At 37.2% G+C, this 13,379-nt stretch overlaps 1 protein-coding gene across 3 annotated transcripts in view; it reads right to left on the bottom strand.

The window, feature by feature from the left end:
- The window catches only part of C17H21orf91 (chromosome 17 C21orf91 homolog), a 29,307-nt gene extending 16,818 nt beyond the window's left edge, over positions 1–12,489 (bottom strand). The window contains exons 1-2 of one of the 3 annotated variants that reach the window (XM_074326564.2): positions 12,350–12,489; positions 10,995–11,128 (exon numbers count right to left, since the gene is read on the bottom strand). In XM_074326564.2, the coding sequence (XP_074182665.2) occupies positions 10,995–11,128; positions 12,350–12,426 (211 nt within the window). In that variant the 5' untranslated portion in view covers positions 12,427–12,489. Of the gene's footprint in view, positions 1–10,994; positions 11,129–12,060; positions 12,217–12,349 lie in introns of those variants that run through there. The other 2 variants (XM_019732052.3, XM_019732051.3) reach the window with 2 other exon arrangements.
- Positions 12,490–13,379: the final 890 nt, after the last annotated feature.

The raw sequence follows: 13,379 nt of genomic DNA, 5'->3' as shown, positions 1-13,379 counted from the left end.
TGTCCATAGGTTATACATTAAGCAAAAGGGTATTTGCAACAAGAACATGATGGAAGCTGTCCAGATTCTTCCATCTTCTTTCTGGTGGTCTACTACGAAATACTAAGCTCATAGTAGCATAGAATATTAAAAGCTGAATTTGTTTTTCTAGTACTTAAATTTATCAAATTAGACCAATACTCTAACTGACCCAAGTAACCCTCTTTCTACTTGTTCCATTTCCCCCAACTGAATGTACTGACACTTATTCTAAAAATTTTTGTGTATGAAATTGTCATAACAGACTCCTAAAAAGCTACTCAAATTAACTCTAATGATTGAATGATCAGCTTTAAGTATCCAATTATATGTAGCACATGGAGACACTAAGTTGCAGGAAAAAAAAATCTTTTCTAAAGATAGACAAGGTTAAAAAGATACATTATTACTTAAACAAAAGCGCCTGAAAAGAATGCTTTCATAATAACACCAGATGAATGCGGAAACAAAGTAAATTTATAGGTTTGAAAGCAAGAAATGTGTTAGCCCCATAAACTCTTTCCCTTTCATCTCCTGAACGGCTGTCTGCCCAGTTAAGGTTCTACATGATTTTCTTACAAATAAGAAAAAGTGAAAAGCTGCCATGAAGCTCTTTTAAAACCTTAGTTTTGCATCTCAACTTCTTTGCATACATTTAATCACTGTTCCTGAAATTCTAGTTGACTTTTGCTTTAATAAATGCTTTACAGCTGCATCTAATAAATAGATATGTACTAACTAGTGAATTTGAAGGCATTTATAATTTAATCACTACTGTACGTAATGGTAAAAATTCAGGCTGATGGGAAACAATCACTACAACTCACCAACCATTTCATAAGAAAAACTGAAGCTAAAAAAGCAATGATAATTGATGAATCATACTACAAAATGCTAAAATAGAAATATTTTGACCGTGTTATAATTGCATCATAGCAATTCTAGAGTAAAAAGAACTTGGATCTAAACAAAAGAAACGGTGTACAGTAAGATTTTTCCATTAGGAAATAAGGTTGTTTTTTTTTCTCTCCAAATGGTTGATTTCATAGCATTAATTCAATAGTAATGGAAGACATTATAACAATGTCTGGACTTGACTGCAATTTGGGACACACTTCTAACCCAGAAGTCTTCCTCTGGGAATTTAATCAGACATGCAAAAAAGGATGTATATATAAGAATGTTTTAGTACGGGTAAATTGGAAGCAAACTAAACATTCATTAATGAGATACCGATTACATAAATTATGGTACAATGGAATGCAACCTTTAAAAAAAAATTAATGTGGTAGAATTTCACTTACAAACATGAAAAAGATGTTCCTAACAGATTAAATGAAAAGGCTGCTTATGAAAAAAAAATATGTAGCCTGACTTCATTTCTTAAAACACAATTACCACGAGTATGCACATGCACACGTATGCGTGCATACCACCCGCACGTACACTCCACTGTAGAAACAATTGAGAAGAACCAAAATATTAAGAGATTATTGGTAGATAGGTGGGACTATTAGTCTTAATATTATTTTTGCTTCCTGTATTTTGATTTTTCTGTTAGGCATAGTTTGCTTTTTCAATGCAAAACAAAAGATGGCTATAAAGAAATACATTTTGGTTTGGGAAAGAACATAGTGTTTGTTCTTTAGTCCAAGACACATTAGTCTTTATGTACTGTACTGTATGTTCCGATAACTAAGTGAAACAAAAAAAGATGCTTAAAGGTTAAAAGACATACATACTAGCTAAAATTCTGAATTTCTTTTAAGATTGTGAGAATGTTTAGGCTAACAAAGGAATAATATTTAACCTTCAAATGAAAGCAGTCTCCCTCCCTCAAAGTAAAATGATAACCACACTATAGTTTTTATCTGGCAATTCTTGTTGGAGACCCTAAGACCCAAAGGGAGTGAGGAATAAAGATGCTGATAACTGAACACAATTCACATTGTTGATAAAAAACAATGAAACTGGTGAAAGGATGTGCTGAGCAGCTGCTATATGAGGGAAATAGCAGCCAAAGCAGCAAAACCTAGTGAAAATCAACTCATATGAAAGGTAAACTCAGGATAAATTCAAACCTCCTCCATGTACATAAAACATTAACTTACTGTATCAATGGAGAAGCTGCTTACTATACCAACCAATCACAGCAATCTTTTCAGCAGTATTTCACCCTTTCAGATGAGAACAAAACCCTTCTGTATTTGAATTTAAATTAATACTAACATTTGCATCACAAACTGTATTTACCAAAAGGCTCCTATAGTCAACATCTGTTGTGATCCTCACAGCGGCCCTGTAAACACAGGCAGTGGTAGTATTTCTCATCACCTCTATGAAATACACGTACTCCAAAAGGAAAGTCGTTGCAGTATACTAGGAGGAAAGACAAGTAAATGATGTATAGGACAGAGGAAACTAGGTAAGCAAGTGAGAGAGAAAGGGCGGGAACTGGAGGGAGGGAGTGGGTGCATGAGACCGGCTTGTGGAGTGACTCTGGAGCGGGAATGAAAGATGAAGGTGGCCAGTGAAGCAGGTATTTACTTGGTCATGAAATGTCTATGTGTCATGTTAGGGAGTTAACAGCTTAACCTGATGAAAATGGCGAGGAATCAATGGAGAGTTCTAAGACAATGAATGGCATGATCAGATCTGTACTTTAAAGACTTTATTTTTCTGGTGATACTGAGAGAGAAGAATTGGGAGTGTGGGGTAGTGTGATGGGAGAAGGGGGAGAAAGTCTATGAAACTAAAGTGGCTCTTGAAGTAATATTGGTAAGAAGGAATAAGGACCTGGACAAAGGCGTAGCAGTTGGAATGAAAAGCAGGGAACAGACTGGAAAGAATCACTAGGTCTCAGGGACAGACTGCAGTGGGTGGCAGGAAAGTAGTGAGGGTAACAGATAAGGGCTGCTGTGAGCCCATAGGCCAACTTGCAAAGGCAAATTGGAAAACCATCCCTGCCAGGGCACACAGTTGAAAAGTAGAGCTTAGGTAAGATTTCAGCCCTAATTCATCCATGTACCTACACAGCTCTACATGGAAAGTCCTAAAGAACCTGGAACCATTCAGTCATTAAGGGCAGTTTTTCAAAGTTTGGTCCTTAGACCATCTACATTGAAAGGCAGCTGGAATTCTTGTTAAAATGCAAATTCCTAGACTCCACTCTAGACCTACAGAATCAAAATCTCTGGGATATGGAGCCTGGAGTTCCATGTGAACCAAATATGAGTGAAATATAAAATGCATGGGTATATGGAAGGATGTAAATTTAGTTTGAGAAACTTAACTTCAAGACACCTGTAGATTATCTAAATCAAGAAGGGCAAGCAGGCAGTTATATCTACAGGTCTGGCACTCAGAAGAAATACTGGGCCTGGTGTTATGTTTGGGGAGCTTCATTAGCTTACAGACGTATAGCTGAAGCCACTGTGATGAAAGAAATAGATGAGTGCAATGTGAGAAGAAAGACAAGGACAGAATTAAATGAAAACACTAATATTTTAGGGACTGGTGATAGGCATGAACCTAGGAAGGAGACAGTAAAATAGGCAAAAATAAGAGGCCAGAGTTATTTTATCACAGAACCTATGGAGTCGAATGTTTTCAGAAAGAGGAAAATGTTAAACGTCAGGTACTAAAAATGTCAAGAACATGAAACTATTTACTGCATTGACTACTAGAATGTCACTAGTGAAAGAAAAGGAAGTTGGCAGGTTGTAGGTATGCTGAAGAATGAGTTGGGAGGATACAGAGGAGACCTTGAATGAACACTGCTCTTGCAAGAATGATGCTAAGTTTTAGGGAAAGAGAGTCAAGTTTTTCCCCCTTGGTTTTTTGGTTTTCTTTTAAATATGGGAGACAGTAGCATTTCTACCACTCTATCTTTTTGGTCTATCTGCCAGGGGACAGAGAACTGTAAGCAGGCAAGATGATGAGTCAGTGTAAGGTCAGACAAATACGGGAGGTAAATAAATGAATTAAGAAGACAGGCTCTAAGAAGCATGAAATTGTTCTATTTCCAGTCTCAACTGGATATAGAATCTGAGATTTTAATTTCTTTCCCAAAATACTTCGACTGATATTATCAGACCAATTTCATTAATAAATACACTGGTAACCTAAAACTGAGTTTTCTGGAGAACTTTCTGATACAGTATATAGGAATTATACTTTATCTATATTGTATTTATTCTACTACTAGCCAAAATGTTGCTTGACATTGAATTGAAAATTAATTGTTGATATACTGAAAATAATCTGGTGAGCCAAAGGAACGTGGTCAAGATTATGAAGGATACTTTATAAATAAGTAACAGAAATGTTTTCAGGGCAAATACTATTAATACAAGTGTTAGTGAGGAAGTAGTAAGAACACAAAGACTTTAAAATATGTGACACTGTCCCCAAAACTTAAAGATAATAAAGATCCTCTTTAATATCTGAAGATAGAAATATGAAAGTATGAGCAAAAGCATAGTTCACGTTGATTTTGAAGGACTCCCCCCAATAATACCAACAAACTTCAACATATGGGCTCTGTTTTCAAGACTGACTAGCAATTATTGTTCATTAAATTTATTATAGATATTATTCTTCCAGTTATGAGTTTTAGATATTAAAAATGTCATTTAAGTATATTTGTATAGCACTTTAGAAGTTAGAAGGTACTTTTACTGCCTATTAAATTTAATCTCCATGTTGTTATATAGGAAATGAACATTAAGTGTGAATTTTAAATAAGGTAATATATGGAAAAATATATTTGTGACTGAATGTGTCTAAAAGTTGCTATGGACTCAACCACATAGCTTTAATTCTGAGATTTAGATTTTGGTGGGTATACACAAATCATTTTGCCTTACTGTTTTATAGTTTAGACAGTAATGGCAAAAAGCTACCAGAAATACGTACTCTAGTTTAAAATTATTTGTAAATAAACAGACATGGTTCCCTTGTTACAAACTATAAATTCAAGGCTTAGTGTTTAATGAGTTTATTCCCCTTATCAAAATCCTAACAGATGGTGTGCCAAATTGGATTAGAATAATTTAAATCCACTCTAACTAGAACTATAGTTGGTAACAGTTTTATAATTCTGCAATGTTACTTAGCCACTTTGATTTTAATCAGTTACACATTTTTCATGTATTACCTTATTTGAAATTCACACTTAATGTTAATTTCCTATATAATGTGGAGATTAAATTTAAGGTGCTGTAAGAAAGACTATGTTCCAACCTCTAAGGTGCTATACAAATATAAAGTTATGTTGTCTTCATATTACATTCAGTAATAAACACTGGAAAATTTTCTTAAATTTTATCAGGATGTCAATAGAGGAACAATATTTATACTATGTTCTAAATATTTCTAAAATGTTCTATTGATGTTAGCAAAGTTTAACATTCATTATTTTCTAGACTCAGAAACTAGAAACCTCACTTCATAAATTGCCCGTTTCTCTTTCTAGAAAGTGCCCCAGGCTCAGCTATTGGGGCTGTTGAACAAAAGTTAGATGGTGTGCAATTCCGGGAGTGGAGCTGACATTCTGACTTGTGTTTGCAGACTGTCTCCACTGACTTAAGAACCCTATTCCCTCCTGAGAAGACTAATCAAGGTAGTATGTCAGCCTCCAGTACATGGATGGTTGGAAGGACAGCAGCAGTGCTAGAACCACTAACTCATGACCAGGTGACACCTGCCTGATTCTGTAGCAAATGTCAGTCTAAGGCTCAACTAGATTGTCCCTGTCATGTGTGTGCCCTTTTTTCTTCCTAGTTCTTCCCTCTTCTCTGATAATCCAATCCAAGAGTTCTAAAAACTATGTATTTTCTTATTACAATCTGTATGAACATTGCATCATCCTACTCGTTTGGTCATCGAAACTGTATATTTTTGGATATTTCACCAAATGTGTGTATTAATCAAATAATAGAAATTATTTTTTACAATTAAGCATCTCTTGGGACCTAAATTTTGTTCCTTGATTGAATATTCACATTTGTGTAATTCATCTCTAATTTTGAGTTACTTAACATCTCCTAAATTCTTAACAGTCCACGTAATTATGTTTGGAAGCAGAATGACTTAGGCACCTGGGCTTTTTGGAACCAGAGACCTTGGGTTTCAAGTCTAAGCTGTGTGATTTAGGACTCTACTCACTTTCCTCATTCATCAGATTGGGATAACAGCTAACATAGCATCTAACTTGTATAGTTGCATTTTATTTCATCATTATTTGGATTTCCTGTTATATACAGCCAGATTTAATTCCTAATGGATATATCTTTCCAACCCAAATTTGTGTACAATGTAAATTTTAAATTCACCCTAGACTTTATAAATAGAAATCTTAACAAAGTTAAAAGGGGGTAAAAGTTGGGAGGAACTAAAAAGAGGCCACCGTAATTAGGACAGGATTAGAATCTGGAACCTGGCTCCTCATATATGGTATTGTTAGTTAAATTACAAGTCTTCACTAGATGTTGTTATCCTAGTTTCAATTATTTTTATTTTAAAATATTCTATAGTTTTATGACCAATTAAATCCACTTTCTACTTCCACTCCTGCTTACTCCTGTCTAAATAATGAGGTTTTGCTATTGGAGCCATTTTAAAAGTGCTCAAAATTTATTTAAAGTAGCATTAAAAGGCAGTTAAGGAAAAAAAAACACCTGTGTTTGTATTTCCAAGTATACCAAACATAGCTGAGCTAAAGTTCAAAAGTCACATTAAGTTTCATATTTAAAAATGCTCTTTTAGTTAATACCAAAGCATGATGTCTGCCTTTATGGGAAATGAGAAAGAGGCTACTACCAGACTGAGTTACCTGTATACAGCTTCCTTATCACACGTGGTGGCCCCCTTTACCCAAGTGGAAAGATACTAGTGCGTCAGAAGCAGGACAGAGGAAGAGCTGTTGACAGACTGAGGAGTCTTGCCTTCCAAATTAAATCGAGGATTTAATATTGAGATTCAAATTGCTCCCTGACTATTGACCATGTGAACAGCATATTAGTCAAAGACTCAGAGAACAAGGAAGAGCCAGATTAAAAGTAAGACTGGGATCACCTGTGCGTTAACCAAGAGAAAATACCTTTAGATTTTTCTTGCTGGAAAGATTACTAATGATCTGAATTTTGGTCGGCTTCTCGAAACTTCAACAAATTAGGGGAAAATGAAGACTGAGATGGACTACACAGTCCAAAGTGGACCAATATGCTTATTAATCGACTAGCAAGATAAACTTACACTGGATATTTTGCTTGGCATAAGGGAAATTGATCCAATCTTATGAAAAAGTTTATAGAAAAGAAAGCAAATCATTAGAGGAAGGTAGAAATATGAATTATTTGCATAGCATTTTGGCACAAAATGAAAACAGATAGTATGAAGTAACAGACTGGAGTCCTGCATCTTTTTTCCCCTTTAATCTCATTTCTGACTGTTACATTACAGTTGAGTTTCATTACTGGTTCCTGACCACCGTGGGATGACTTCCTCCCAGTCTCAACAGCTTAGGATATGGTAGCAATTTGGTCACTAAATAACTTTAGAGATTTTAGCACAATGAGCTATGATGCACATTAGTGTATTTGGTCACAGACCCATAAAAAAGTTGATAGTGTCTTAAGACCAAAGATAGGCCATAAGTATTAGGAAGTTTATGTGTCTGTCTCCTAATACCAGAAGTAAACAAGTTATTTTAATGGTGAATTATAAGTACAAAAAAATGAATTTTCCAAACATCTGAAAAAATTTGAGTCTTTCAAGTACATTTTTGGGTCCTTACATTATATCACCTATGTCTCATAAGTATATAAAATGTAGGTACCCATTTCTTTGTTACTACTGTAAAGTCACAGAAAAAAGGCAACTTAAGAGTCATCTCAGAATATGAAATCTCTCCTACGAGATTACACTATCTTTTATTATTTCTCTTTGCTATTTTGTCTTCATTTTGCCAATATATGCCTACACAGAACTTTTAAACAGGAGGCCATTTGATTAGACGAGTTTTGATCTGACATAAGCAACAGTTCAAAAGGTATAAAACATTTTTGTTTACTACAAATGTGTGGACTCTTAAAACTCCTAATTGTGCACTGAAAACTAGCTTAAAAATTCCTTAAGAGAATTAACTAGCCTTTTAGCTGGGAAAAAAATGAATAAAATGCTTTAGAGTAAATTTAGCCATTAGTTAGCTAAGAAACCAGGCAGCAGCAGCATTACCATACACAAAGAAGTTATACCAAACTAGTTAAAGCTAAATTTTTTTTTAAAGTCATACTTTTAAAGGCATTATTTTTTAAAGTTTCTCTCACATTCTAACATTTATTGACTGGCATTGTGTGGAGAACTTGGTAGAAGAAAGAAAACTGCAAAAACATTTAAAAATGTTTACTTACATAGAAAAAAAATATACCTTGTTACTTTTAGGATGTGATTACTTCATTACCACTTTTCAAAATTGGTTTCCAAAAACCTGTATACTGATATAAAAACTAAAATTTTATGGAATTCAGGGTCCTCTCATTTCCCTCTTTTCCCCCCTCTAAAATGTCTAAGATTTAAGAATAATCTAATGATACTAAAATGGTTATAATGCACTAGCTTATCAGTGTAGTAAAAATAAAAATGTATTATATTTGCGAGAACTGACCAGATAAATCAAGAAAATCTAATTCTAAAATAATTTTTCTCACAAAGGTTTAATTGGCATTAAAAATGTAAAACCTTGAGTGTACACAGAATATAAAATAGTTCTAATTCAAATTGAGAATTGTCTACTAAAGAAAACTATTATTTCAACAATGTAGGACTTATGTCATGCTTATACAGATATAAATGTTATCAGAGATGAAATATTTATTAAGATGTTACCTGAGGAATATTTATATATTCTCTATATAGTGACTGAGAACCAGTTAAAAGGCATACCAAAAAAAGCATAGAAATACAATTGTGAAAGTTTGGATTTCTGTAGAAAAATTCTATCACAGCATGAATACCATTAATTTAGCAGGAAGCCCTGGTTAGGAGAAAATGGCTGACCAAATAGCAAGGGCAGTCATTTAGGATTCAGGAAATCAGGTTCCTAATATTAGCCCTATCAATTGAAATAACTATCGACAGTAGATCAATGGAATTAAGATCACATACTAGAACCAGACTGCCAGGCTTCAAAGCCCAGGACTGTCAATTATTGCTGTGCGACTTCAAAATGCATTTCTTAGGTCTCAGAGCTTAGTCCATCACCTTTAAGATAGATAAAAGTAGCTATCCCAGAGCTATTTTGAGCTGCACAAGATAATCCGGGTAAGGTGCTTCCTTAGGACAGTGCCTAGTACAAAAGTGCTCATAGTGAACACCTAGCATTTAGCAACAGCTTGCCATCACTAGAGCAACCTCCGACAGCCCAACTACCTGGCTCTCAGTTGCCTTTAATGTACAATACAGGTTTGAGCTGGAACATTTCTAATGCTTTTGCCCATCTAAAATTAAAACCTACAATGTAACAGTACAGGGCCAACTCTAATTCCAAAGAACGTAAATTTATAATCTTTCACTCTAGCACGATTAAGGACATAGAAATGTAAATGCTACAGAAGAATCGTATTTTTAAGTCATGCCCTTGAAAGCAGTTTTAATTACTACACTTACTAAAGTCAAAGTTATACATAGTCTATGAAACCCACAAGAAATCCACGATTTTCCATCAATTATCATGGTCAGAAACTACAATTCTTCCAAGAGTATACTGGCAAAACTGTCGTAACCAACACAATCTTAAACAAAAGATGAATGTCATATAATTAACTCTAGATGCTTTTAGTAGTCTAGTTATGGTTATAATTTTGATTTTTCTATAGACTATCTAGAACAATTTCAGAAAAACAAGTCCTAATGGGCATCTCAAGGTACATAATCCTAATTTTCTCTCCGTCTCTCTCTTTTTTTTTTTTAACTATGGGAACATTTTATATCTCCTAATATAATAAGTAAAGTAATGAATTTTTCCAAATGTACAAACTAGCAAAAAGAATGAAATACTGCTTTAAACTACCCAGAATCTAAGGTTCTAACAAAATCTCTACTGATATTACAATTCAAAATTCAAATAACACGTAAACTTTTTTATTGCTAGAATATTCTTTTTATTGTGACTCAAATATTTTTAAAAATCAATTTTAAAATGACAATGTCAAGATTAAAGAAACATATCCCACATGTTTCTTGGGGGCAAACTATTGATATCCATAGACACATTAACTGTGCACTAATCCAAACACTTTGAGTAACAATTTTTTTTTTTTTTAGTATTTGGAGAACTCTTATAAGCTCTCAGAGATACTTTAAGACATTTTAAAAGCCTTTTTAGTTTTAAAAATTAGTGTGTGTGACCACTGAAAAGAGGTTATATAAAAATTTAAACATGTTTTTTTAGGTAAGATAGCACTAGGGAAGAGTTATAGCTCACCTCTGTCAAGAATTAGCATGGTAGGCCAAAGGATTAAAATTACGTTTGCCCCTCAATGTAAATGTTTGGTTACGTTAGTTCTTAATATTAAAACAAAACAAAACCCACCAAGCCCGCCCCACAACACACACACACACACACACACACACACACACACACACACACACAGACATGTATATTAAAACCTGACAACTTAATAAGCTCTCAAACCAGAAAACATGTTTACCAGTCAATATTCATACCTCATTTTAACATTAGCAAAAATGGGGTTAGTACTAGGGGAGTTAAAAAAAACCCAGATTTCTCTTAAATTCATGGCTGTGCTAACTTCGGCTTCGTTTCCATAAATTTATCTTTAATAGATTTCCGTAATTCATACCTGGCACAGTCTCCAATCATTCAAGAAATTTTAGTTTTACCCTATAACTAGTTCACATAAAGTAGCTGTGTAAAGTTCATGCCATAAAATGAATATATATTCTGTCCTTACCCTCAATATTTAGTTCAAAACAAACGTGGCAGAATTGGAGTGTTTCTTTGTCTGTTCCTAGTTTACAAACACTGCAAATGTTGTCGTCATTCAAATCAATGTTTACAAACTGCTCCTCTTCATTCATAGTGTCCCTATTAAGAAACAGAAAAGGAGAGTTACGCAATTTCAAGAACTTGTCGTTACAGCAATATTAGCAACTTCTAGGAAGAGAGAAGACTGCTGTTCAGTTTATCTAATTCAACAGCCCCATCAAACATGCATCGCCATACTTATACCTCAATATCATGCTTTTATTGTGCAAAGACACAAACCTAGTAAAACTTTGCTATAGGTGACACTAGGTCAAAGTGTCTTTTCTGGTCCCACACCTCATTTGGTTGAGGAGGAGATCTGAAGGAAAGCACTTTGCGGGCATTCTGGTCCACCCTCCTCCCCCACCCTCGACCACGCACCGAAAGAGCTTAGCAGCGAGGTCTTTTCAGCTGCCAGGGTTTGTCAAACTACTTAACGCTGTTAAATGCAGGAAAAACGACCTGTTTGGGACACTGCTTTGCTAACTTCATTGTGGGAACCTTAGATGCATTTCGCTAACTCGGCGTAGCGAGGCTTCCTAGCGGAGATCGGGGCAGGAAAATGCACGTGGAAACGCGAACACCCGGGGAGGGCATCCCTCCCGCGGCCAAAGCACCCACAGCGTCCAAAACCGTGTAGCGGCTCCACCGTACGGGTCGGGCTCCGCCGGAGGCGAGGTGGCCAAGCCGGGCAGGGAGGACCCATGGGTTCCGCTCGCCCGGGGTTTTCTCCCACCCAAAGAGGAATCGTCCGAGGGCCACGGCAGCCGGTCCCCCGGACTCAGCGCTTCGGGAAGCCAAGCCCCCCGTCCCGTCTCCGGCGATGGGGGCGCCCGCCCGCCCCTCAGGGTGCCGAGTCCGTCTCTCCGTCGGTCCGTCGGGGGCGCCTCACGCAGAAGAGCACGAGGGGCCGCGGGACACGGAGCGCGAAGGCGGTGGCACCGCGGGGCCGGGACGCAGTGGGGTCGGGGGTAAGGGCGCAGGGTCTTTACCGTCCAGCTCCGCGCGCCGCCGCAGCAGTTCCGCGCGGCTCGGGCTCCTGCACTATTGTTTCCGGCCGCAGCAAAGGCGGCCGCCTTCGCGGCGGCTGCAGCGCGCTGGGCCCCGCCTCCTCCCGCCCGTGCCATCCCTGGAAGGCTCTGGGGGTGGCGGCGCGGCTGAGGGCAAAGCTGCGCGGTCGCTCGGCGGCTGTGGGCTCCCGCGTCTCCCCTTCTGCCCCGACGCGGCGTCCTTAACTCGGATTTTCTCGTGCTTCTGCGTCTCCTAGCGCGGGTCTCTTACCGTTCTCTGGTACGTGGCTCCTCATACGCCCCCTCCTCAGGCAAGTAGATGGAGGAGTCCGTTACCACCTCTCCCATCAGCGTAGTGGAAACTACAGCCCTGGGGCGGGGGCTGCAGGACGCGGGGGCAGGAAAGTGACGAGAGGATGGGAGAAAGGGACAGCGATGCGTGGGTGGGACTTTGTTGCAAATCAGCAGACTGAAGCAAAAATAGTATCACTGGACTTTGAGTTAGGTGTCAGTTCAAGTCTGTAATGAGGGAAAAGTTCGTATTTCAAGTTTCGTTTTTAGGGGTAATATTAAATACAGAAGTTTATATTCTCCAGATTATTTTTAAAATGGGGCGTCCCTCTATTACAATATGGCACATTCCTGACGCCCACGGGGATAATCCCGGAGCCCCACCTCTTATTTTAGGTCCCGCTCCTTTTAAAAACTGTGGCACGTAAAATCTTGTTTTGCTCATTTTGTTTGACGTTGTAAACATTTTTTTTTTTTCAGGTTATAGTTCCTGCAATTACTTTCACTTCCATTTTCTATTGTAATCCTCCCAGTAGCCTAGAGAGGAGAAACCGAAACCGTTCTCTCATTTTGCAGGCTAGGGGTGATAACCCAGATTATGAGTTAGAAACAGCTGGAATTTGAACCCAAGGCTGCTGAAGTAAATGAAAATCTCTGTTATTTTCCAGAGCATCATAAGCACCTGTATTGATTATATTCACAAATAGGGGGTTTGAATTGTCAAACTACATGTAACTAATGGTAGGAATGGATTCCATAGGTTTTGAGAACTTTTAGACCAAACTGGTACTAGATGTAAACCATCAATGTCTCAGAAAAGTGATCAGTGTTCTTGCTGCTTAAAGTGTAGTGGATGAACCAGTAACATCCACATCTCCTGGTATTTTGTTAGAAATATAGAATATCAAGTCTCATCCAAGATTTCATGAATCAGAACCTGCATTTTAACAAGACCTCAGGTGATTACTATGCACATCAAAAGATGAGAAGCACTAGCTGAAACAGGAAAG

Source organism: Rhinolophus sinicus, chromosome 17 (assembly GCF_057876585.1).
Source record: "Rhinolophus sinicus isolate RSI-liver-muscle chromosome 17, RSI-T2T, whole genome shotgun sequence".
Lineage (NCBI taxonomy): Eukaryota > Metazoa > Chordata > Mammalia > Chiroptera > Rhinolophidae > Rhinolophus > Rhinolophus sinicus.
The sequence above is the reverse complement of the archived record's forward strand: the minus strand, read 5'-3'. Positions and strand labels throughout refer to the sequence as shown.